The sequence below is a fragment of the Phoenix dactylifera genome, unplaced genomic scaffold (genome assembly GCF_009389715.1).
Source record: "Phoenix dactylifera cultivar Barhee BC4 unplaced genomic scaffold, palm_55x_up_171113_PBpolish2nd_filt_p 000146F, whole genome shotgun sequence".
In the NCBI taxonomy this organism is placed as follows: Eukaryota; Viridiplantae; Streptophyta; class Magnoliopsida; order Arecales; family Arecaceae; genus Phoenix; species Phoenix dactylifera.
Window position 1 is genome coordinate 405,001 of NW_024067700.1, and position 27,124 is coordinate 432,124.

At 37.8% G+C, this 27,124-nt stretch overlaps 1 protein-coding gene across 4 annotated transcripts; it reads left to right on the plus strand.

The window, feature by feature from the left end:
* Window positions 1-1,637: 1,637 nt before the first annotated feature.
* LOC103705671 (phytochromobilin:ferredoxin oxidoreductase, chloroplastic) lies at window positions 1,638-26,550 on the plus strand. 4 transcript variants are annotated; one of them, XM_039116943.1, is made up of 8 exons: window positions 1,640-1,909; window positions 3,733-3,852; window positions 9,184-9,278; window positions 21,151-21,244; window positions 21,338-21,478; window positions 25,457-25,561; window positions 26,037-26,087; window positions 26,186-26,550. In XM_039116943.1, exons 1-8 carry the CDS (start codon window positions 1,817-1,819, stop codon window positions 26,369-26,371), a joined length of 885 nt encoding a protein of 294 aa, XP_038972871.1. In that variant the 5' UTR covers window positions 1,640-1,816; the 3' UTR covers window positions 26,372-26,550. The 4 variants fall into 4 exon arrangements, with proteins under 4 accessions (XP_038972873.1, XP_038972870.1, XP_038972871.1 ...); XM_039116944.1 differs by having other exon boundaries at window positions 1,641-1,909; window positions 21,347-21,478; XM_039116945.1 differs by lacking the exon at window positions 21,338-21,478 and having other exon boundaries at window positions 1,638-1,909.
* The last annotated feature ends 574 nt before the right edge of the window (window positions 26,551-27,124 follow it).

Below are 27,124 nucleotides of genomic sequence, written 5' to 3' on the forward strand. Positions count from 1 at the left end.
TGAAGGATAGCCTTTCCATTAGATAAGATAACTATAGAAGCCACCATCATAAGAAGTAACAATCTCATTATCCAAAACTACTTCAATCTCATCTCTTTGCCGAGAAAAATGTAATGACTTAGGAATTGAAGTACCTATTGCAGGACTAGATGACAAACAGGAAGCTCAAAGGTGCCTCGATAAGATAATAAATGGGAAAGATCCTTCTATCTATCCTACACCAATTGGTACCAGAACATCTTATTCTCCCTACCTTTCAACATCTCTAAATAAATCTTCATATGGAACTATTGCAAAATTCACCATCTTGTAATGATACTAGACATAAATATACTTTCGAATTTAAACACGATCTTCTTACTATAATGCATATAGGGCATTCATGTCCATAAAGAAGGCTTTACATGGGAAATAATAGAGACATTTATTTGATACGAAATCAATTTTTAATGTGAGACATTTTGATATGTAGGAAGAAAACCTATCCCCATATTCCAGTGGCAGCTTAGTTATCCTTTGAACACCTACTTTTAGCTGATGGGCCTGCTTTGAATGGGAGCCTAAGAAGGCAAGCCCACAAACTACATTAGGCGGGAGGACTATACTACCCTCGCTATTTTTATGTTTGCAATAAACGTGCAGGCCCCAAGTGTGACCGCACATGATATTTTGTTTGAATTTTTAATTGGTGAGGACAATTAGTACAAACAGTGGTTGTTGATTTACTTGCTCATCTAGCATAAAATGTCTCATTTAGTTCACAGCTTTTACGTACTAACTCAGAGGCTTTTTTAAGATGAGATATAGAATCATGCTTTAAAAGACCAGACAAAAATATATTAGGAATATCAAAGTTAAGGATGTCCATTTGATGGGTTGGCTTGGTTAGTGATATGTCTGGTCTTGCTCTTTAAAAAAAAAAAAAATCTTTTGTAGCTTTTATAATTAAACAATTAAAAAAAATCTGAAAAAAAGGTGCTTTGGTTATATTGTTGGGTAAGTGATTCTCAATGAAGCAAAAGTATAAATATACCAGCTTCTTACAAGCTAGTCAAGCATGATTTTGGCCTCTCTTGATATAGCTAGAAAAATGAATAAATAAAACTTATATTATTCTCATTAATATATTATAGATAAACTAGTAGCTCAACCATTAGATTTACAGCTCAAATGGCTCTAGCATCTTTTTGGCCTACAAGCATCAGAACTGCTAGACATCTAGCATTTCTATTTAGTGGGAGGAAACTGGAGATTAATTGATATGCTTATTTAGAAGAAACTATAGAATTTTTCATAAAAGGAAAAATAGTTATTACCTTTATCTAATTTATTGGCATTTATACTTTAAGAAAATATTGACATTGCCGATATGTATCTAATCCATGTCTTTGTGCATACAATAGAGATAATTACTTTAGTAACTCCAATATCTAATAGCATTGCTATCAATTACCCATTAGATCACCACACAGTTCACATGGCCGATGTGGTAGTCAAAAATTAGTGCGGTACATGGGAAAGTCACCTTCTTATCGGTTTGCCGATCACCGATTTTTGTGTTGGATCAACCGTTCGGAGCGGTTATCTAAGAGGTGATCTTTCCACATCCAAAGGATGTACTTATCTATACTCCCCTCCTGATTTAATGGTGGATATGAACTTCAGTTCCAATTTTCAGATGATATCCATATCCATATGTTCCGACTAGAAGCGGAACACTGATCACTTTTAACGGAAGCCCAATTTTTAAGGGCTCTAAAGAAGCGCGCACCGCTCACTCTAGAAGTGCTCGTATCCCATCGCCTCCTTTCATCCAATGGATCTCTCTGCCCTGTCTTACCAAAAATTCGTGCACTTCGCGCTGGAAGAGACCCAACGCCGCACCACCCTCGCTCCCCTCCCTTCCCAGGTCTCTTCCCCCCTCACTCACCCCTAAATCCATCTCTCTTAATTTTTTAATTTTATATTATATTTTATCTTTTTCATTTTTTCTTACTTCCTGTGAACTTTAGTGCAGATCTTTGTGCTTGTAATTTCGATTATGGTGGTTATTGCTTCATATGCTTTCTAAACAAGTGTCGAATATTATCCTGTTTGGTGCCATTCTCCCTTTTTTTTTCAAAAAAAAAAAAAAAATTATAGACCACAGGAATTTGGGGCAGGGACAGGTTGTATCTTTCGCGCGAAAGAAGGATTGTCACTGGGGGCTAAATTAAGGCTTCTCTTTTTTATTCTAGGTTTTAGAATTCTTTTGGGCATTTTGTTGTCCAGTTTATATGGCAAGGGTGGCGCTGCTTTCTTTCCCCCTTTTTTTTGTAGTGTTCTGGCTGATTATTTTTGTTTTTTTGCTCTCTTGCTTGCTTGTTTGGTTGGTATTTTCATGACAAGTTGGGGGAACCATCCCTAACCGCCCAATTTGGGGCGTACCAAATTATACTGGCGGCGGACCGGGATAGTTATGACGGCCGAAACGAAATAAAAGTCAATGGAGGGGGCGAAGGAGAAGGAAAGAGGGGAAAAAGAGAGGACGAGCAGGGAAGAGGGGAGAGAGAGAGGAAGAAAGAGAGAACGCTGTGGCCTGGCCAGCGGAGGCCGGCGAATTGTGTGGAGTCGTGCGAAGGAGGGGCTCCACTCCGAGACCCCTGTTTCGAATGTAACAGGGGTCCCGGAGCGGAGCCCCTTCTCCACACGGCTTGCGGACCTCCGGCGGCCCTTTGCCGGCCTCCACCACCCTCCTCTCTTCCTCCTCCTCTTCCCCTTCTCTCTCTCTCTCTCTCTCTCTCTCTCTCTCTTTCTCCCATTCTTTTTCTCTTCTGCCTCCTCTACTGTGTTGGTACGGGCCCGGTATGGAGCGGTATGGGGGCATACCAACCTATGTCGCCGGACAACCAGTCTGGGCTCCAGTTCTGGCATAACAGACATAGCAACATGCAGTGTTAACGAACCTTTGAAAATATAATGCTATTTTGGACATCGATATGCAGGTTTTCGCAGTTGCTATCCCGCCTTTTGTTTCTTCCCTCGCAAATATATTTTGCAGACAGTTTTTCAATACCTAACTTTGACAATTTGTAGATGTAGGATTTAAGAGTTTTGAATATAGAATCTTTGAAGTGAATATGTGGTTAAGCTAAGAGGTTAAATTGTTTACCGGTGTCATCCACAATATTAACATACAGTTTATCAAATTATAGCTCTAGAGTGTGCAATTGCTTGCTCTATGTTTGGACCTCTCCGCTCTTGTGTATCCTGACCATCCATCTAGTACATTAGTTTGATATGGCACAGCAATTCTCTCCCAATCTTTTCATTTTAGCGCAACATGGATTTTTTTTCCTTTTGTTTAATTTTGAGCAACATGCGATGTAGATTCTTTTGACTTTCCCCTCCATCATATGACTCCATGTGTCTCATATTTGCTGATTTCGAATGTGAAATAGTTGCAATGAGGAGGGGCACCCTCAAATTCAGGTCGAAGGTTTAGAGATGAGAAAATGCAATGGAAGGTAGAAGAATGAATAGGCGCTAGTAAACTTATCAGGGACAGAGAATCTGACTTTAGATAGAACAAGACTAGATGCATCAAGCTACATATATAAATGGATAATGATTTTGCATGATCCTTGCCACCATCGATGATAAACGTCAAATTCTTAACCTTCGTTTATCTTCATTTGTTTAGCGGCTTGTTTTTGAAAATTTTGATGCAGCAAATTTAATTTCTATTATCAGGAGAAATTCAGGTCCATCAAGGCCAAGGATGACAAGACCATGCTTCATGGACTTTCATTTTCTGCCCCCAAAATTAGGCTTCTTCGTAGTTTGACAATTGAAGGAAGTGAGGCCGTGAAGGTATAGTGATTTTAAATTTCTTTTTTATTTTACTTGCTTGCATCGTTTGTTTCAGTAAACTCCTATGTCATTATTTTTTTTGGGTGAAAATCCTATGTGATTATTATTCTTCCCATTCAAGGAAAATCACATATTCCATTCAATTATTCTGGCAATTTTTTTTAAATGTTTGATTCAGCAATCAAAGTGATAGCTTGGGCCTTTAGATCCACAGTAAGTTTGTACAGATTGATATGTATGCTATATATCTACCTTATATACAATTTTAAACATTTATGAACAATTTTACAAAATGAAGATTTAAGGAAAAAGAGATATGATAGCAAAGTCAACCAACTTCTATGGGAATATTAGACATTATACATACTTTGTCTTGGGATAACAAGAAATGGTATATCATGTTTTACACTTTTCCAAGGGATGAGGAAATCTTTGAGGATTGATATCACCAAAGAGATAAGAGATGCTTTCCAAATGATGACAACCCATCTACCAGTAGATCTTCTTCAGGAAGTGGTTGTGCAACTTCAAACCTGTCTGGAGGTAAGCGAATAACAGATGCTTGGATTGATCCATCTGTTAGCTATAACCTAGCCTGTTGAAACTGAGATTTTGAATGGTAATATAATTTCCTGTACATGCTTCGATCAAGTGAATTAGCTATCCGTTTATGGATGAACGGTGGCCTGATAACCTTGCGGCTAGAGTGGGATAGCCGTATCAAAAGAACAAGTCACACCCCACTTGGAAGACTATGCGCATGGAAGTTTTATGTTGGAGGGTATTATTATCTTATTTCTACTTGGAGATTCTACAAGATATGGAGCCGGATCATTCGGATGATTAACAATCCTCGTACGGATTATGGATAGTACGAATCTCAATTCCATACAAATATCGTTGGAAAATTAAAAAAATGATAGATTCGGTCTAAAAGTGGAAGAAATAAATAATATGATAAATATTATTATTTAGTGAGAGTAAATTCTATTAAGTTTTGGCCAAGAGGTCAATACAGAGAAACAATAACCTACTCTTATCTAAGGCCCTCTCACAACTCTCTTTAGTCTCTCCCACTCTTCCTAGGAGCTTGGGACATTGGCTCGAAAGCAATTACCCTATTGAAGAGGGTTCAAAGTTGATGGCTTCTAGTTGTTCTTAGGCTGCATCTAGGACTGAATTTCTCCTTGGTCTCGTGTTCCAGCTTCATCTATTTTTCCTTTAGGAGTTGTACTTCTTAACAATCATCGGTCAGCTCTGCTTCAAAGGATGTGATCTAGATCTCTTGGGTTAGTCGATGCATGATAGTTGTTAGAAATTTTGGCCAGCTTGTGTTGACGATCATTGGCGCAATCTGCAAGAGTTAGACTGAATTGTGATGGCCGAAGCCATTAATGGAGGTTGTCAGGATCAAGCGCTACCATTACACCAAAACCAACCGGTGTTAGTGAAGGCGCAACTCTATTTTCTTAAACCCCACCAAAGGCAGCGCCTCGAGTCGACTCCGACTAGGCCTCGCCCGCCCCGGACTCCGACCTGGCCTCGCCATGGGTTCAGGGATCCTCGGGTATAACCCACCTACTAACTAAGCCATCGCCGTTGGCAGGCGGCAGGACATGCTGACAGTGACCCTCCCTGTGCTGCTCAGGGACCCCGCAAGGTATGGCCCGCACAACGGCAGAATATGTCCAACATTTTTCCCCCAACGCGATGCCTGGGTTTCGAAGTCGAGATCTCTGGCTCTGATACCAGTTGTCAGGATCAAGCGCTACCATTACACCAAAACCGACCGGTGTTAGTGAAGGCGCAACTCTATTTTCTTAAACCCCACCAAAGGCAGCGCCACGAGTCGACTCCGACCAGGCCTCGCCCACCCCGGACTCCGACCTGGCCTCGCCATGGGTTCAGGGACCCTCGGGTATAACCCACCTATTAACCAAGCCATCGCCGTTGGCAGGTGGCAGGACATGCTGACAGTGACCCTCCCTGTGCTGCTCAGGGACCCCGAAAGGTATGGTCCGCACAGCGGCAGAATATGTCCAACAGAGGTATTCAAAGAAAGCTTTCAAGGTGCTTACTTCACTCCTGATTTGGATTGATAAGTCCTTCACCATTGTTGGCCCGTTTGAGTTGCAAGATGATCTAATGTTTTGTCCACCGCATTTCATCGTTAATTATGATGGTATTCCAATTTGGTAATACAATCCATTTGCGACAATCGGTTTATCAAGATCAATAGATTGCTTCGGCTAAAACTCAGTCTTACCATGGTGGGTGAAAGGATATTGGTTGGAGTCATGAGGTTAGTCAGGAAGAAGAAGGATAAGCACCAATCAGAAGGTTGCAGGGCTTATTTATAGAATAGGCATGCCTCACCGGAAGATGAATCAAAATACCCATTAATGTGGAGAATAAAACTGGATCCCTATGAATGTAGAAGGTCCTTTGAGCAATGTGCAGACCGTTTTGGTACGCAGAAGTTGTTCCCTAAAAGGAAACATGGCAAGAACAAAAGATTCAGAGCAATTGGAAAAGATGTGATGAGATTTCCAAGAGCAGATGTAATGCTACAATTAAAGGGCAACAACCAAGACCGAAATTGCAAGATCTTTATTTTGCAGCTACCGAATTAGACAGACATTCCTCTAGCCTCTTAATCAAGGTTCGTCGTTTCGGTATCGGACTCCATACCGGTGCCACACTAGCATAGTATTGATATGGTACGTTATGATTTTTTTTTGGCGTACTGATACTCGGTACACTACTCGTACCGAGTATTGATACGGAATGGTACGATACGGTACGGTACGCCCTGTACAACCAGGTTCTGGCTGGTACAGTAAACCATGCTTTTGATCATCAACTAATGAGTTGTAAAGGCCATTGTTTATATCACATCTCAATAATCCAAAAAGTAGCTACGAGCAAGTGTCATGTGGATCGATTTGAATGATGTCAAAACAAGTGAAAGTCATGTGACCTTTGTCGGGTTTAATGGAATGCAGTCGTGATAAATTTTACCAAGTATGAAGGCACAAGCCAAAGGATGAGGATTTGGCCATGATGTTGATAAGTAGGTTGAAAGACCAAGGCAGCCGTGATCAGCTATAGTACAAGACGGATGAATCGGTCTCAAAGGTGTTCCAAAAATGACCGTACTAGAGGACGTCTAAAGTGAGGCGGCCAATATTGAAGCTATGTCAAAATAAGCCGAAGGAAAGTAATGATAGGCTGAGGTTGCTAAGATTTGAATATTAGTCTAGTAGTTGATGCTAAGCGGCCATCCTAATGGTCGTGCAGCAGTGGGAAAGCAACCTTCATCAGTTACTAGAACTGCTAGGAGTGGATGGCAACCATTAGAGTAGGCAGTTATTTTATTAATAATGAAATTGTACTTTGTAGAAAAACCTTCCAACAATCAATCCGATGTATCTTTTTATCTTATCTTAGTTTTACTCTACTGGTAGCTTTTACCCTAAGAGTAAGTGTAACTTAAATTTCAACCACAGCCTAGCTCTATATCCTTACCGTAGCCGAGCACTATACCTTTATCCACCTTCGAACAACGGTATGATGGTGGCAAAAGTTCTTGAAGGTTAAGGCACCTAGACCCATGCTACTACTCTCTATCCTCCCTTCGAGCCCCATTATCAACTTTCCGGCTGATCCAATGTTGTGGCATGCCTGCACACACTTCGTTCCTATTGAGAACTGACGTCTTTCTCCACCGGCCAAATTGAGTTCCCTGATGCTCGCCTGGATGGGATGAAAAAATGGCCAACAGTTAGCATCAGCCTAGATTAGGCTTTATGTTGATGCAAGATAGGAATGTATAAATGATGGGCCCCTGGAGATATAAAAAAGTACACAACATATGGTAAACAGGTTGTGGAGCTTTAACAGACTTATCAAATGCACTACCCCCTTTGATGGCGATGTGAAAAATGGTATCACAGAAAAAGCCACCCATAAAATTACTATAGAGTGAACCACAAGTCTCGCAACATTTAGTAGTGAACCTTCTGGTTGATCTTCATCAAGTTATGAGCAATTTGAGTATTAATCAGACAAGTATATTAAGCAGATCAGAGGCATACTATTGTTATGACAAGAAGTAGCCTTGATAAGAGTGGGCAATTTCAGGTCCTAAGTAACGAAGGTTTCCAAAGTCTTTCAGCTTAAAGTACAATTAGGGATGCTGCTTCAAATGACCGATGGTGGAAGTTTCATTACAGATGATCAAACCATTACACAGTTGAAAAACTGCAATGGTGGAAGGAAAGTGGGTATTGAAGACTGCAGTTACGCTGGAATTGTAGTATTCAATATTTTTCAAGGTTTGTGATGGTATGTGATGGAGAATTTTTCAAGGCTTGTGATGGTATGGAAGCTCTCCGATCATGAAAATTATTTGCTGAATCATTTTCTCTTGCATACAAATCTGTATCAAAATTCAATTCATCTTGTCCTGCAAATCAATCAAAACATGATGCTCTTCCATTATTCTAATACTTCAACTCTGTGATCTATTATTGTTTCAAAAATTTTGGTGCACTTCTAATTGCATGAACCTCTCAGGAAAACAGATACAAGAGAATGTTATAAGAAAGAACAGCTATAAGAGAATAAGTGGCATTCTCCTTCAATTTTTGGGCATAAACATGCCCTGCTTCAATATTTGGCTTCTGCTATTGGATGAGAAACTGTAACATGCTTCATGACATGCTTTTAGGTCTTCCAGTACTTCATGCCTTCATCTTGCTCCAACAGGTTTGCTCGAACGGTATCCAAGTCCATTACCATGTTGGATTGCTAAATATGGAGAAACGAATGCAGCATTTGATAGAGGAACTGTCCTAAGATAAATTCAAAACAATACGCTATAAGGGCTGTATAACTTGATAAATTGTACAACCTGTCAGACATTGTATGAAATTAATCTAGGAAGTATAGAATTGTGTACTAAATTTACTTATTTATTGATTTTTGTTCAGCATTCTATCTAGGTTTGCTAATTATATGCTTCCTAATAAGAATCAAGGACCAGCATTACATTGTTAGGTAGATCTGCAGTTAGTGTTTATTTTTGCAGTCTATCATTTATGATTTTTATTACAAATAATCTTTTAATTGCATATATTATAGGGATGCAATTATATTGGGATATGTTAAGATATATTTGCTTCTATTATAATTCAAAAAATTCTCTCAGTCATCAGATGTCTCATTGTATTAGCAGTTTTACCCTTCTTTTGTAAGTTGTCCTATAAATAGAAAGTAATTTTCTTGTAATTGATCTATTCATTAATTTCCGGTATCTTTCCTTTGCAGGTACTCGATTTTGCCGCATTCTCTAAACCAGAATTTGATCTGCCTATATTTTGTGCCAACTTTTTCTTGAATGCTAGCCTGAGCATTGTTGTCTTGTAAGTTGCAATGAACTAAGTAAATTCTTTTCAGGCATGATGATGCTGACATATTACTATGAATGCTTAAATTTATTCCAAAGTATATTGACCACTCATTTTGATTACCTGGCATGAAATTACTAATCTTATCTCAGTAACATGCAAGTAAACTCAGCCTTCTTTGTCAACCTGAAAGGTTTGATTGCTTTCTTGAGAGTTATTGGACAAAAAGAATAGTTGATTCAAGTTAAGGGAATTTATTGGACAAGCGGATGACACCAGCCATCAGTGTTTGGATCCCATGTCAAAATGCAACCCTTTTTAATTTGCCTCACCCTAGTGGTACAGTTTATGTTAATCTCAAAGTTTGACTAGCTGATAACAATGCAGACTGGAAATGATGATCCTCTATTTAGTTATATGAACAGATGGAGAGAAGTGATGGTAGTGACAATTGTGCCTCTAGCATATGCAACAAAGTTACAGAAACAGACGATATTCCCTGCCTCCTGTGGGTTCCATAGCATGGGTGACCCCAAATATGATTCAATCATCGATGTACTGTTGGGGGGGAGGCCCCATAAATATGTAACTGTGAAGAGTTGCAATGCAATAACATGATTTTTTGCGGGCATAACAGGCCTCTTGGTTGGTAATAACTCTTTTAGAATGGGATTTCTATTATAAATTTATATATGGTATTTAAAGAATTTCACATCCATACTCCACTGGAACTTTATATTGCAACAATTCTGACCCAAAAAGTGACTCTTGTTTCGACTATATTACAAAATGCATTAGTTTAATATATGTTGTTGCCCAAGGTGACAAGCCAAGAGGGGGGGTGAATTGGTTTCTCTTAATTTTTACTATCTTACTTATGTCAATTGATGAGTTAGTGAAATAGAACAATGCACAATACAAACACACAAGAAGTATAGTGGTTCAGTGCTCTCCTAAGCACCTACGTCCACTCCCCAAGCGACCCCTTGGGAATTCACTATAATCCCGCGGATTACAGTTGGATTGTTTTCCGGGCTCACAATCCAAAAACCTTTACACTTTGGTTTTGCGGGATCACCAAAAACCTATGTTGGTTTTACGGGCTCACCAACGAACCTATGTTGGTTTTACGGGCTCACCAACGTACCTTCACAATTGGTTTTACGGGTTCACCAATAAACCTACACCGTTGGTTTTACGAGCTCACCAACAAACCTTTACAAGGTGATTAATGAAAGAAGGAAGAAAATTGAAGCTCCTAGATGAGCAAATATAACATTTATAATCTACAAAGAAGAGTTTAGAGAATAGTTATCGCTTGATGAGACTTTTCTCTTCTTTGTCAAGAATGCTTCACTCTTCAAGGGTGGATGGAGCTCTTAATATCTCTTGGAATCTGCTCAACCACTTTCTTTTGACTCTTGAATGAAGCACTTGGATGAAGAAGATTAGGGCACTTGTCTTTCTTGTGTAAGCTTTGATATTTTGCAAAAGGATGTTTCCTCTGATGAATAGTGTCACTTTAAATAGTTTCCTTCATCCATTGGACAAGCCCAATGGTTAGAATTCAAAAACTAGCCGTTACTCACTGTTGGGAGGTCAAAAAGTACTTCTGCAGAACTAGCCGTTATGCTTCTGCCCGTGCTTGGGTCGACTCAACTTTTACTGGGGTCGACCCAACTTTCACTTGGGTCGACTCAACATTTACTAGGGTCGACCCTATCAGAACCACAGAACCTTGCATTTCAGCCTTCCTTCACTTGGGTCGACTCAACATCTTTTTGGGTCGACTCAATGTTCAGTTGGGTCGACTCAACTTCCACTTGGGTCGACCCTCTCAGGATTTCCAGAGAACCTATTTTTGAATGTCATTGCCTTTGGGTCGACTTATGTTAACTCGGGGTCGACTCAAGTTTGGGTCGACTCAAGTTTCATTTGGGTCGACCCTCTCAGGGTTTTCAAAGAACTGTTTTCTTGAGGCTTGAGGATTGGGTCGACTCATCCTTTACTTGGATCGACCCAACTACTGTTCATCCGTGCCATTTTTGCAGAAGTGTGCCAGATGGTTTCTTGATGTGCTGGGGTCGACTCAATCAATCTGGGGTCGACTCAATCCACACTTTGCTGCAACTTAAGGTTAGATTCATCCATATAAACAATGAAATGCATCTTTATCTTATTATACTAATGTATAGAGAGCGACAGACTTATAAATGATGTATCGAATTAATTTGTTACATACTCTTGATTATTGTATTAATCATCAAAATACCACTATCATCCTCAATCTCCCCCTTTTTGATGATTACAAAATATAGAGTATGAGCCTATTGATACTTATCTTAAAATTAGTTTTAAAAGGGCTCAAGTTGCTGAATTTCAGCTTTTCAAATTTGAAAGTGAAGTCTCCCCCTTTTTCATCCAAATGTTTCCAATTTGACCTTTTGAATTACTCTCCCTTTCTTTTATATTTCATTAAAGATGAAACTTCAAAAATTTGAGATAAAGCACAAGTTTCAGATTATGTATCGAGGTGTGAAAGGTATGTGCCAAATTCTGAAATTCTATGTGTCAAATTCTGAAATTCGATTTAAATCTTAGACTTTAACATTTTCATTGTTACAAATTGCTCCCCCTTAAATGTATATCCTTTCCTATTATAATGTTCAACTTGTTTGTCAACTTATTTCTCTTTCCTTGCTCAACTTATTTCTCTTTCCTTGCTTCTCCCCCTTTTTGTTATCATCAAATAGGTGCATGGGAATAGACACAATAATTAACAAACATTTCAGTTTCATTGATCAAAATGGAACATTGTAGTACAATAATGCCAAAACAAAACAAATACAATGTTCCTCAATCAAAGTACAAAGTACATGATCAACACAAAATACATATGAGAACTAGATATATATCCTAGGCTCTAATCATAATGCTAATATCAGCCTAGGGGGTATCTAATGGCTGTGATCTAGTCCTCATCCTCCTAGCATAAGTGGCGAGGGGAGGTCGAGCCTGATGGGACTGAGTCTGGCGTGGAGCTCGGTGAGCTGGATGACTCTGTGCCGAAATCTCTGACTCAGCTGCCTGGGACAGATCGTCCATGAACCTCTCTCTCTCCGTAGAGCTCCTATTTGCTCTCTAAGATCGCTGATCTCAGCAGTCATAATATCCAATCTGCTCGTCAGTCCATCAGTGATAGTCCTCACCTGAGCTGACATAAGCTCAGTCATCCTACTCCAAAACTCATCTGTGTATCTCGCATGAACAGATGACGAAGGTCCAGCCTCTGAAGGTGCTGTAGGATGATTCGTAGGCTCCTCATCCTCAGGGATGGGGTCTCCAATCTCTGGTGCATCACCCTGAATCCCAGCTCCTGCACGTACTCACTGCCCGTTCACCTTCTCATAACCCATGCGAATAAGGGATCGTGCAGTGTATGTGTCAGTGAATAGTAGATGCCTGGAGATCTCTCTCTACTGATATATCATGCCGTCGGAAGATCAGGGTGAGTATCATACCATAAGGCAGGGAGACTCTAGAATTGCATATGACCTTTCTCATCTGCCTGAGTATCATAGCTGGGAGATTCAGGGGAATGCCCTGAATAATGTGCTCCATGACAACCAGATCTCGCTCAGAAATGAGATCAAATCTTCCGCTCTTCGGAAATAAAATCCGACCTATGAAGTTGTGCAACAACCTCATTTCAGCTGAAAGAGAGCTTGCTATTACATTTTCAGAATAATCGAAGTCTTCATTCTCAAGAATCAACTGCAAGGCTCTCAACTTGTTTTCGGGCTTTTCTGGAGTTGCTCCTTCGCAGGGGAGATGAAGCAACTCACTCAAACTCTCTTCGGAAACCTAACCCTTACTCCTCGAACTTCAGATATAAGCCCTCCCATTCCAGTTTTGAGGAAGGCATAGAACTCACGGACCAATCATGGGTAGATCACCACATCTAGGGAGCAAAGATACTCCCATCCTTGCCTTCGGATCCATTCCCCCAAACGGAACCCTTCTTGATCCAAAAACTCGGAGTGGATCCTTCTCCTCGTGGTAACCGGTCTCCCCGCAAATTTCGCAAGTTGGACTGAAGGGGAGGGAGGAGGAGGCTCTACACGTGTCTCACCTTGTAGAGACACTGTAGAAGGCTCTGTAGCAGCCCTATCCGCACGGGTGATCCGTGAAACCCTCCCGGATCGCTTGGCTACGGCTCTCTTGGGTCCCATTTCTTCAAGATCTTGATGTAATCTACTGTTTGGAGATGATTGGAGGAGATTTGAGAGTGGGGAATAGGGTTTTCGGAAGAGGACAAAGTGAAAACAGTGCCCTAGATTGCTCACGGGTCCCCCTTTTAACAGTGGGGTCCCGTCGTTGGGTCGACCCTAGATTTTTCTTGGGTCGACTCAACGTTGGGTCGACCCTATTCTAGGTTGGGTCGACTCTAGTTCAGAAATTTTTCTTTCTCTTCCTTTTTCCTTTTAAAAATTTTTCTTTCTTCCAATCCTTACAAATTCTTACTGGGACAATGACACATGAGTAAGGAATCTATAGATGACTAGTTTGACTAATGTTTCATGGGTTTTTAGAAATGGGAGGAGTGTATCATGAGACTGCTTGCTCCCTTTTATATCTCCTCAATAAAAAGGATCACATATGCCTAATTTCCTCCTAAGCGTGCAAAATCTATCTTCACTCGAAGGTTTTGTGAATATGTCAGCTAATTATTTCTCAGTACATACATGCTCAATACATATGTTTCCATTTTGCACATGATATCTAATAAAATGATATCTTATTTCAATGTGTTTGGCTTTAGAGTGCTGAACCGGATTTTTAGTAAGGTTGATGGCACTAGTATTATCACACTTTATAGGAATGTTATCTAGTTTAATTCCATAGTCCTCTAGTTGTTGCTTAAGCCATAATACTTGAGCACAACAACTACCGGCAGCTATATATTCAGCTTCAGCCGTCGACAGTGCTACTGAATTATGCTTTTTGCTAAACCATGATACTAAGTTATTTCCTAAAAATTGACATGTTCCACTAGTGCTCTTCCTATCTAATTTGCATCCAGCAAAATCTGCATCTGAGTAGGCAAGCAAATTTAGACAGGAGTCTCTTGAGTACCATAATCCTATGTTTGTAGTTCCTCTTAAATATCTAAGGATTCTTTTAACAGCACTTAAATGTGACTCCTTAGGATCTGATTGGTATCTAGCACATATTCCCACACTAAACACGATGTCTGGTCTACTAGCAGTAAGGTAGAGCAATGATCCAATTAATCCTCTATAAAGCTTAATATCAATACTTTTTCCTTTCTCATCTTTGTCTAGCTTACTAGTAGGATTCATTGGAGTGCCTACTCCCTTGTGATTTTCATTCCCAAACTTTTTTAATATTTCCTTTGTATACTTAGTTTGATGAATGAAGATACCTTCTTTAGTTTGTTTGATTTGTAATCCGAGAAAGAAACTTAGTTCTCCCATCAAACTCATCTCGAATTCTCCGTGCATTAAATTAGCAAACTCTTTGCAAAGATTATCATTTGTGGCACCAAAGATTATGTCATCTACATATATTTGTACCACTAGCAGATTTTCGTCTTTTCTTTTGAGAAAAAATGTTTTATCTACATTTCCTCTACTGAAGTCATTATTTAGTAGAAATTTGCTTAATCGATCATACCAAGCCCTAGGTGCTTGCTTCAATCCATATAATACCTTATGTAGTCTAAACACATGATTTGGCAATTCATGATTCTCAAAACCAGGAGGTTGCTCTACATATACTTCTTCCTCTATAAAACCGTTTAAGAATGCACTTTTTACATCCATTTGATACAATTTGAAATCCATGAAACATGCAAAAGCTAGAAGTAATCTAATAGCCTCTAATCTAGCTACGGGAGCAAATGTTTCATCAAAATCTATCCCTTCTTCTTGATTGTATTCCTTAGCTACAAGTCTAGCTTTATTTCTTATAACTACTCCATTTTCATCTAATTTATTTCTAAAGATCCATTTTGTTCCAATTACAGAGTTATGCTTTGGTCTCTCAGTTAATGTCCATACATTACTTCTTTTGAATTGATTTAATTCTTCTTGCATAGCATTTATCCAATTGGTATCTTTTTCAGCTTCTTCATAAGTCTTAGGTTCTAACTGTGAAACAAAAGCAAGATAATCATTTAAATTTCTAAGAGAGGATCGAGTTCTTACCCCTTGAGATGGATCACCAATGATTAAGTCTTTAGGGTGTCCATATGCATACCTCCATTCCTTTGGCAAGTCTTGAGATTGTGGTGGCACGCGATCATTTTCCTTATCTTGATTTGGCACGCCATCAAGATTTAATTTTTCAAAGTTAATAATTCCTGCATCATCATCAAGGATATTTTCTTTCCTAGCAGACTCACTATCAGACTCATCAAATATGATATTAACTGACTCTTCGACTACAAGAGTTCTTTTATTAAACACTCTGTATGCCCTGCTAGATGTGGAGTATCCTAAGAAGATACCTTCATCTGACTTGGCATCAAATTTACTTAGATCCTCCTTGCCATTGTTTAAAATGAAACATCTACATCCAAATACTCTAAGATATTTAGCGGTTGGTTTCTTATTCTTCCAAAGTTCATAAGGAGTTTTCTTGGTTATAGGTCGTATTAAAACCCGATTTAGAATATGGCAAGCAGTGCTTATAGCTTCAGCCCAAAAGTACTTTGGAAGATTTGACTCGCACAACATCGTGCGTGCCATTTCTGCCAAGGTCCTATTTTTTTTTTCAACAACCCCATTTTGTTGAGGCGTTGTAGGTGCTGAAAATTGATGTGAGATACCATTTTCATTACAAAATTCTTCAAAGTGTTGATTTTCAAATTCAGTTCCATGATCACTTCGAATTGCTATTAAGGTGAGCTTCTTTTCATTTATGATATAATTATAATCTTTCAAGAATGCTGAAAATGCTTCATTCTTATGTGCCAAAAATGAAACCCATGTATATCTTGAAAAATCATCTACTATAACTAGTCTATACTTCTTCCCTCCTAGACTCGCAGTTCTAGTGGGTCCAAATAGATCCATATGTATGAGTTCAAAAGGCCTAGTTGTTGATACTATATTCTTTAATTTGAAGGATGATTTTGTTTGTTTTCCTAATGAGCATGGTCCACAAATTTTGTCCTTTTCAAAGATCAATTTTGGCACATCTTTTATTAATTCCTTTTTGACTAGTTTTGATATTAATTCCATACTAGCATGTCCTAGTCTACGATGCCAAAGCCAACTTGTTTTATTTTTCTTTTCTTCATTAGTAATTAAACATAATCCATTTTTCTTGCCTAATTCATGAAGATCTACCATGTAAATATTTCTTTGCCTTTGTCCTATAAGTACAATGCTGTTATCTTTAGGATTTGTGATTATGCATACTGATGCTTCAAATGTGACTTTAAACCCTTTATCACAAAATTGACTTATGCTAAGTAGGTTATGTTTCAAACCATTAACTAATAAAACATTTTCTATGAAGGTAGATGGAGTAATGAAAATTTTATCCTTTCCAATGATATACCCTTTTCTATTGTCTCCATAGGTTACTACTCCACCCTTCTTAGACTCCAAGGTGACAAATTGGTCTACGTCACCGGTCATGTGTCTTGAACAGCCGCTATCTAGATACCATCGTTTATCCACCTTATTAGCTGCAAGACACCCCTTCAAGAATGAGCTTTAGGTACCCAAACTATGTTGGGTCCTTTAGGGTTAGTACTTGATGTTTCTTTTGGAACCCAAACTTTCTTGGATTTAAGCTTATAATTATTTCTCAATTTGTTGTAGCTAGACTTTCTATAGTTACATTCATATGCTTTATGCCCTAATTTATTGCAACAATGGCAAGTTATATTTTCATTTTTAGCTTTTACAAATATGTTCTTTAAGTATTTTTGTTTCCTATTTGTTTTATATCCTAATCCAGCCTTATCATATACAGCTTTTTGACTAACAAGAATCATATTTAATTTGGTTGAGCTAAGTGTAAACTTGTCTACTAAGGATTTATATTTTTCAGCATCTTCTTTCAACTTGACATTTTCAGTAATTAGATTCTTGGTTTCATTTGTGAGTCTCCTACTTAATGTTTCATAGTTATTAGATAGTTTCTGCTTATCTTTGATAAGAGATTGATTTTATTCTTTTAGAACTTTATTTTTATTGATCAGTTTTTTGTGTTCTTCCATGAGTTCTAAAAATGCATCATGTAATTCATCAACAGTAAAATCACATTTAAGTTCAGAATCTACCTCATCGTCATTGGCCATATGGCAGATTTGGGCCGTCTTTTGATGATCTTTCTTTTCCGAACTTGACTCCTCACTTTCACTCCATTCAGCCATGAAGTTCTTCTTCTTAAGTTTTCTTGCCATCCACTTTAATTCCGGGCAATCTATCTTATAATGCCCGGGCTTGTTACACTCATAACAAATTGGTGTTTTCTTTTCCTTTTCTTTGTCCTTACCCTTTTCTTTGCTTGAGCTACCTTTGAAGAAGGGTTTCTTTTTATGAAATCTCTTCTTACCTCTCATAAATTTTCTGAATTTTCTTCCAAGCATAGCCATTCCTTCTTCATCAAATTCATCATCATCATCAGATTCTTCCGATTCAGTTTCTTGTTTTGGAGTGGTAGACTTTAAGGCAATGGTCTTTCTTCTCTTGACCTCATCTTCTGAATTTTGCCTCATGGTCAACTCATGGGTCATGAGTGATCCTAGAAGTTGCTCCAATTGCAGTGTATTGAGGTCCTTTGCTTCCTGAATTGCTGTTACCTTGGCCTCCCAAATTCTTGGTAGAGACCTGAGAATTTTTCGCACCAATTCAGAGTTAGTATAAGACTTTCCTAAACTCTTTAGCCCATTTATGATTTCAGTAAAACGAGTAAACATTTCAGTTATGGACTCAGAGGATTCCATTTTAAACAATTCATACTTATGTACTAATATGTTTATTTTTGACTCCTTAACTTGATTAGTTCCTTCATGTGTGACCTCAAGTTTATCCCAAATTTCTTTTGCAGAGATGCATGTAGATATTTTATTGAATTCACTTACATCTAGTGAACAGTAAAGTACATTAATCGCTTTAGCATTTAGTTGTGCTAGTCTTTTATCACTTTCATTCCAATCCATTTCTGGTTTGGGTATGATAGTGCCCTCTATACTAATTGTGGGTGTGTGAGGTCCTCTAGTTATAATATACCACAATTCATAGTCTAGAGCTTGAATGAATATCCTCATCCTAGCTTTTCAGTATGTGTAATTTGTGCCATTAAATAGAGGAGGTCTATTTGTGGATTGCCCCTCACTCATAGAACATCCCACTTGGGTTGTCATGATCTTTGACTCTTGATTGTGAGATCAACAAATACTGTAGGAGCACCTTGCTCTGATACCACTTGTTGCCCAAGGTGACAAGCCAGGAAGGGGGGATGAATTGGTTTCTCTTAATTTTTACTATCTTACTTATGTCAATTGATGAGTTAGTGAAATAGAACAATGCACAATACAAACACACAAGAAGTATAGTGGTTCGGTGCTCTCCTAAGCACCTACGTCCACTCCCCAAGCGACCCCTTGGGAATTCACTATAATCCCGCGGATTACAGTTGGATTGTTTTTCGGGCTCACAATCCAAAAACCTTTACACTTTGGTTTTCCGGAATCACCAAAAACCTATGTTGGTTTTACGGGCTCACCAACGAACCTATGTTGGTTTTACGGGCTCACCAACGAACCTTCACAATTAGTTTTACGGGTTCACCAATAAACCTACACCGTTGGTTTTACGGGCTCACCAACAAACCTTTACAAGGTGATTAATAAAAGAAGGAAGAAAGTTGAAGCTCCTAGATGAGCAAATATAACATTTATAATCTACAAAGAAGAGTTTAGAGAATAGTTATCGCTTGATGAGACTTCTCTCTTCTTTGTCAAGAATGCTTCACTCTTCAAGGGTGGATGGAGCTCTTAATATCTCTTGGAATCTGCTCAACCACTTTCTTTTGACTCTTGAATGAAGCACTTGGATGAAGAAGATTAGGGCACTTGTCTTTCTTGTGTAAGCTTTGATATTTTGCAAAAGAATGTTTCCTCTGATGAATAGTGTCACTTTAAATAGTTTCCTTCATCCATTGGACAAGCCCCAATGGTTAGAATTCAAAAACTAGCCGTTACTCACTGTTGGGAGGTCAAAAAGTACTTCTGCAGAACTAGCCGTTATGCTTCTGCCCGTGCTTGGGTTGACTCAACTTTTACTGGGGTCGACCCAACTTTCACTTGGGTCGACTCAATATTTACTAGGGTCGACCCTCTTAGAACCACAGAACCTTGCATTTCAGCCTTCCTTTACTTGGGTCGACTCAACATCTTTTTGGGTCGACTCAATGTTCAGTTGGATCGACTCAACTTCCACTTGGGTCGACCCTCTCAAGGTTTCCAGAGAACCTATTTTTGCATGTCATTGCCTTTGGGTCGACTTATGTTAACTTAGGGTCGACTCAAGTTTGGGTCGACTCAAGTTTCATTTGGGTCGACCCTCTCAGGGTTTCCAGAGAACTGTTTTCTTGAGGCTTGAGGATTGGGTCGACTCATCCTTTACTTGGGTCGACCCAACTACTGTTCATCTGTGCCATTTTTGCAGAAGTGTGCCAGATGGTTTCTTGATGTGCCGGGGTCGACTCAATCAATTTGGGGTCGACTCAATCCACACTTTGCTGCAACTTAAGGTTAGATTCATCCATATAAACAATGAAATGCATCTTTATCTTATTATACTAATGTATAGAGAGTGACAGACTTATAAATGATGTATCGAATTAATTTGTTACATACTCTTGATTATTGTATTAATCATCAAAATACCACTATCATCCTCATATGTAATGAAGCATTTTATTTCTCAGGTTTGGATCAGCCAACTAACAGCAAAATCCAGCTAACCCTTGCCTGTTTAACTGAGCCTGACAGATTTATGATTGAATCCAACGTAATGGACATTTGGGGCGTTCTTTTCTGCACTTCTTTGACATGTGAGAGTGCTCCAAATAATTATTAATTATGTTGCCAATGGATCTTGTAACATCCCTTGAGCCCTTAATATCTTGAAGATGGAGTTCTAACCACACAGACTGGGGTAAGAAATTATAGAGGGCAACATATATCATTGCATTCTCATCAATATTTTCTTTCTCATTGTTCTACATATAACTGATTACTTTTCTCACTTAATTTTTTTCTTTCATGATTCTTTATATATCAGAAAGGGATACTTCATATTTATCAGGGCTTTTTTAAATGAATCTTACACATCATTACTTGAGCATCACAAAGACATACTTATTAATTTTATTACACAAGCGATTCTTCTTTTCCACCTTTTAGGGTGCCTAAGCCCAAGCATCTGATATACTGTTTTTTGATTACTTTATTTGTACCATAATTTTGATCATTTGGATATTCAAACTAAAGGTTAGAAAGTTTATAAGCATAACCAAACCTAACTATATCTTTGTTTTGTATCATATTACCTTTGTGAATGATATATAGAAAATTCTGGAAACCTTTGTGTGTATTGACTCTGCCATTAGACGTAGCTTAGGGTGCATTTTCTGTCATGTTATTTCCACATTTTTGGCAAGGTTAGATGCTCTTTGCCTGAATTTTTGGTTATTGGACTCTTGAAAGAAAACAAGGAGTAAAGAGAAAAGGAGTATAGTTGATAATTTCAGTGATCTGGTGCACATGTTTTCTCATCTTCCATAATTTCATAGAGCTTTTGAAATTCCTCTTAACTGAGCCTTGATTGATTTCTTGTAGGGACCTTAACCCTTTATATGATGTCACTATCCGAAGTGATTACAAAGATAAGTACTACATAAAGTTAATGTCTCTTGGCCAGAAATATGCTGAGGTATCAAAAATTTTGAAACTTAAGCTACCAATTCTACCACTGACTTTTTTAAATTATACTTGCCAAATTTGTAGCTTCACATTTTTATCTAAGACTATACAGCTTCTGCCCTGGGGAGGCAAGGTTACAAGTGAATCTTTGAGATTTTTCTCGCCAATTGTGATTTGGAGTATGCTCAGCTCAAAAAAATACAAGCATGATATTCTATATTCCGCATTCATGGATTACTTTCAGGTATAAAGTTCTTGGTTGCTTTGTTTTAGAATAAGTTAAATGTAGCTTAATGATTTAAACATCGACTTCAATATTGTGAATGTTGAGAACTGGATAATCAAAGGAGCCTATAAAAATTGTGCTTTCAATCGATATGCATATGAGTTTAGAAATTTTCAGAGAGTATCGATGCACAGGGATTAAAGAATATACAAATAGCTTATTGACCTCGATCATATTAAACAATAGTCTTTGGAAGACTGTCTAAGCAGTCTCCAGATTTAGAAAATCCTTGATCATATATACTGCAAAGGTTAAAATCCTTTCTTCCATTGTTAGTGTCATGGAAAGACATACAACTATATTACCATCTGTATCTGTCCAGTTAAAAATTTGGGAGAGAACCTGCAATACAGCTCTTTGTTAATTTGTTGACATCAATTGTTCATGGATTAACTGAATTTCTAAGAACTCTATAATAAGCAATTTGGTTGTTTGATTAGTTCAGTTGCTTGCTTGGGCATTTATATAAAATAACATATATGAACCTGCATGACATTTTGAAAAATACAGAAGCTAGGTTCTTGGAAAAATCTGGCCTCTAAATTCTTCCTCTTTTTTTCCTTGTGGGGATCACATGATCTTCTTGTGGAACACCATGAAACTCCTTGGGCATACAATGATCCTCAAATACCAGCTCACCTTTCATCTGATTATGGTGCAGGGTCTGAAGGGGAATTAGAGTTTATGCCTAGGTAGATCAAGATTTTGTTGTGGGACCAAATCATGAATGTTCAGAATATCATAGTTTTTACTGTTGAACTAAAATTATATGGTATGTCTATATTATTCTTGGATCAATGAATTGGTTTTATGCCCCTTCTTATAAAATTTTGCGGATCTTCTCCTTTGTACAATAATATGTCAATATCCCGAATGGTCTTTGGGTAGATAGGTAATTGTCCTATAACTTACTACCATGTTTAATGATGATTATTAGGTTCATGGATATGATAAGGGCACTAAAATGTTCTCTTCTAAAAAAAATAGATCAATAAATAATCTTTTTTCCACCAAGGCTCTTGGTCTTGGTAATATTATTGTATCTGATCCATTTGAGTGTTCAGTAGTTAAGGATTACATGTTGACAATCTATTGCCACTCAATAGCCCTCTTACATAATTATTATGTTATCGGCCTCCAACTCAGACCTTATAGTTTGTATCAAAAATATGTATTAAAGAATATAGTTTACTGATAGTACTGTGGCTTATCCAAACTTATTTTGAGTCGAACCATTTGTGTTGGACTGACCTTCGCCACCGATGTAGAGTCTCTATGATGTAGAACAGTCTACAGTAGGGAATCTATAAAGATCTAGGATTGAACTAACCTATAGGTTGCTGGAAAATTTAAGTCAGACCTGAGTTCTATTAAAATTGAAGCATGAATGTTGGAGTTTGAACACAACTAATAATGGATGTCCTGGTGAATATAAAGAATATGAAACTAGGGTTGAATCAAGGAATGGAAGGGTTTGGTGTACTTGGAATTAAATTTAATTCCTTGCTATCCATCCTGGTTTAAGTCTATTTTTTTAATAGAAAGTGAACTCTATAGGAAACTGAAAGTGATTGACTAGAATCTGGCCTAAGGTTTTGCGGTTTAGGTTTCAACTGGTGGACTAAGATGTAAAACAAAAGAAACAAAGGATTTGAAGAGGCTACTGAACAGAGATTTGTGCAACAAGGATTAAAGCTCAATGGGGGCTGGTTTGGAATCAATATAATTAAATTTCAGGTTTAATATTCGAAGGAGAACAGGAAAAGAGAATGAGATTTAGAAGAAAATGGAGAATTGCAAAGTTGAGATAGAGGAAATATGGAAGGAAAAGGAGTAGACCTCTGTTGGGACCTAAGGATCACACTAAGCATACAAAATTACAAACTATTGGCGGAATCACACCACAAGAAAATATGATCATTATTCATATTTTTGTATCATCATTATTCATCGATCAACTATTCAAGTTCTCATAAAGCCAAGGCCAAGCTATAATTACAAACATGTAGAGTTGGCAGTTACACAAGACAAGGTAACTAGAAAAGAAGATGCAAAAAATAGAACTAATCTAGTCCCCTCATCACTTGAGGTGATGAGTTGCTAGGATTTATGTTTTTAGGAGGCTGTCTTCTTGTGGGCCTCATTGAGTGACTGCCCTATTTATTTTGTTTTCTGTTTATCTCACAAAAATAAGGTGGCATCAAAGGGCATGCAATGATTGGAGAATGCTTTCTTTCATTTTTTTTAAGAATCCAAAGAGGAGAAGGAATCCTCTGTTCACAATCCTCTTTGATCCCATCTATTATATCTATTATAAGAACACACCCTCCCTTGGACTTCTTTTGCAAATGAGGACTCTCATATTTGGCCGCTTCTTGTCATAGAGTCCTTTAAATTCCAAGGCATAGAAATCTCGTTACAAGGCTAACATTGTAGCATGAGGTTCACACTACTGTGCTTTGAACAGCACCTCCTTCCTTTTCTTCTTCCATATTTATTTCTTACTTTTGCTTCTTCAACTAATTATGTAAGCTGATTGTTAGTTATTTGATAAATCAAAATGGAAGCTGCTTTTGCATCACTTTGCGTAGATGAAAAATAAAATCATCAGTTGACACCATCCAGGCGAGTGGCCCCACTCTCGGCCACAATCATGACACTAATAGAAACAACCATGTGATTTTCTATTTTTCTTCTTTTGACCAAAAGTCAAAACACCTAGCAACTTCCATGACTTATGTGAATCTTCTTGAATAGAACAACTTAACTGTAAAAATCCATGCATTTAATAGGCATATATACATTATTCGAATTTTTATAGAGTCTATGAAGAATGAGTAAACCTGGCTCTTTAAGGCACCACCTCTTATTATTACTGAAGAAACAAACTCGCTCTAGTTGTGTAAAAGAGCTTGCAAGGTCAAGTAATGGTGATTCTGGGAGATTTAGAGTCTACATGCGGCACACAAACAGACATCTAGGCCTTTGGATCAACTTAGGCAATTTTTCCATGGTTGAGAGACTTTTAGGAGCATGAGACCACTTTAGCATCTCATCAGTAATCTATAGCTTGATTTTTAGATTATTTATAGTATGTGAACTGATAAATATAGCTTTTATTAATTTGAACCTATTTGTAGGAGTTGAATGATAAATAATTTTGGCCTTTTCTTTTGAAAGGAGTAGTGACTGGGCCTATATAGACATCTTCTCCACCATTAGGGCTTTTATGTTGATAAACTGTATTTTCTCATGAATGAATAGAACTTTTCATTCCTTTCCTTGCTTGTGAGGTGTGAGAAAGAGTGTAGGTCTATCTTGGTAGAACCTATTCGTCCATATCTTCTGCATGTTCACTTCTTTCTGTTATTTTTCTCAATCCCTTCCCTCCTCTATGCTTTGCCATGTAGGGATTGATACCTTACTTCTAATAAAGATAACAAAAGACTTGATGAGTCTGTAAGTTCAATGAGTCAAGTACTGATTCGGTCCTGAATCTCTACATAAGCTCAATAGGTTCTTTTTCTGGTTCAACTCAAAACCCAGTTGAAACAGATAATAGTTGGCGAAATTTGTTTAAATGGATTCTGGTTCCATAGTTAATTATCAGTGACGCTCAAAACTATCTGAGATGCATTGCCATTATGACAGCATTTCTAAATTATGAAGTCAATTCTGCATGTCATGTGCTATCAGTTTGAGTTTATGCTAATTTACTAGTTGATCAATGCATTTTTTAAACTTGATGTGGTACACTAATTAAAGCTATTATTGTATAGGAAATAAAATTGGACCTCATATCAGTTGCTAAATTTCTACCAGATTCTCATGTTTGAAGGAGACTTTGTTGTTTATGCCCTTAGCTAATCTCTTCAACGATAGCTAGCTATATGTGGAAAGTATTTGGTGTTGAAACTGATTTTACACACATAACAGACATGGCTTGAGTTGATGGATCAAGCAGTGGAAGAGACAGATGCACTGAAGATCCTTCGTAATCGCGAAGCACAGCATAAATATCTTACATGGAGAGCAGAAAAGGTATTTTGGTTTCTTAATGCCTAAATCTTCGAAAATGTGTGCCATGTCAAATAGCTAAAGGTACAAGAACCCACTTTTCTTTGGACTCCTGCTTTTTTGAATCGCTTAACCAGGAATTAGATTACAGCTTGCTTCAAGCCAGGAATTGTTTGTTGGGCAAGAGAAGGAAACTACTATTGACCTAGAAGCCCTGAGAAGATCAAGTTCTTATATGCTCATGCTAAGGCTTTTTAAAAGGATAGTTGTAGGATTTATACACGTCTACCATATTCAAAATTTCAATTTTTAATGATGGCTTTTTTTAAAACAGATTTTGAAGACCAGAAGCACCTTATCACTATTTTTTTGTGCATTTTTATCTTATCAGAATTTATCTACAACTTTATTTGTTTCAACTCATCTGATTATTCTTGAAAAATGGATCAGTATCTGCTAATTTAATAATGAGTTCGGCTAACCTGTGGTCATATATCAGGATCCTGGGCATCCAATTTTGAAGAGGCTGATTGGAGAAAAACTGGCAAAGGTGCCTTCCTGAAATTAAAAATTGAAGTGTTTACAGCTTTTCAAGTATTTTAAAGCATGGTTTTCATTCAACTTTTTCTCATCCTTTGCTGTGCTTAGGATTTGCTGAGGAACTTTCTTTTTGAGGGAGTTGATACCCTGGGAACCAGGACATTCTTGGATTACTTCCCTGAGTATAGATGCAAGGATGGGTCAATAAATCAGAGGCGCAGTATCATTGGGAAGTCTTATGAAACTCGCCCCTGGGATGCAAAAGGGGAATTTATTGGTAGTGAACCTGGATAACATGTTCATCCTTATGTGTGCTGCATTATTTAAATTTTTTTATTTTCTACTAGATATATCATTTTAGATATCTTTCCATCTCTCTCTCTCTCTCTCTCTCTCTCTCTGGTAGTATCTAATACATTTACAGCAGAACTTTAATCAATGTTTTCATGATAGGAATTTTTCCAGTGTTCTCATTTCGTTTAGCTCCTGAATCAGCCCCATGCTTGCCCATTATAAGCCAGATCATGATTACTCATTAGATCTCTTGCTCAATAAGAAGCCGTGGTTAACTAAGGTCAAATTGTAGGAGTTGAAATTTGCAGTCACTAGGCCTTTCTCTTAATATGGCTCTATGCTTACAATTTTAGAGGCTCGACATTGTAAAATGTCTTGGAATGTGTTATTGCTGTCGCTCATGAGATACCATATTCACTAGTTGAATCTGTAATAAACATATGTTTTTCTTTTTCTTCGACATGTGCTTCGAATGGCTGTGGATAAGAAGATATTCCAAGCATTTTAGGAGAGTAGCGGACGTATTAAGTATATGATTTAGGGTTTGCTTGCATGCTTAATCTTGACTAAAGACTATGAAAGGGTCTCCCACTCTTAAAGGTGCCACCGTGAATTGGACCGTGAGGCACATACAATACTTGAATTTTAAAGATTAAGCATAAATGCTTCAGAGTTCAGAACGAGTCATGAATATACTTTATTCAACTAACTCTTTTCAAACACAATTCTCTCTGATATGGACCAAGAGGCGCC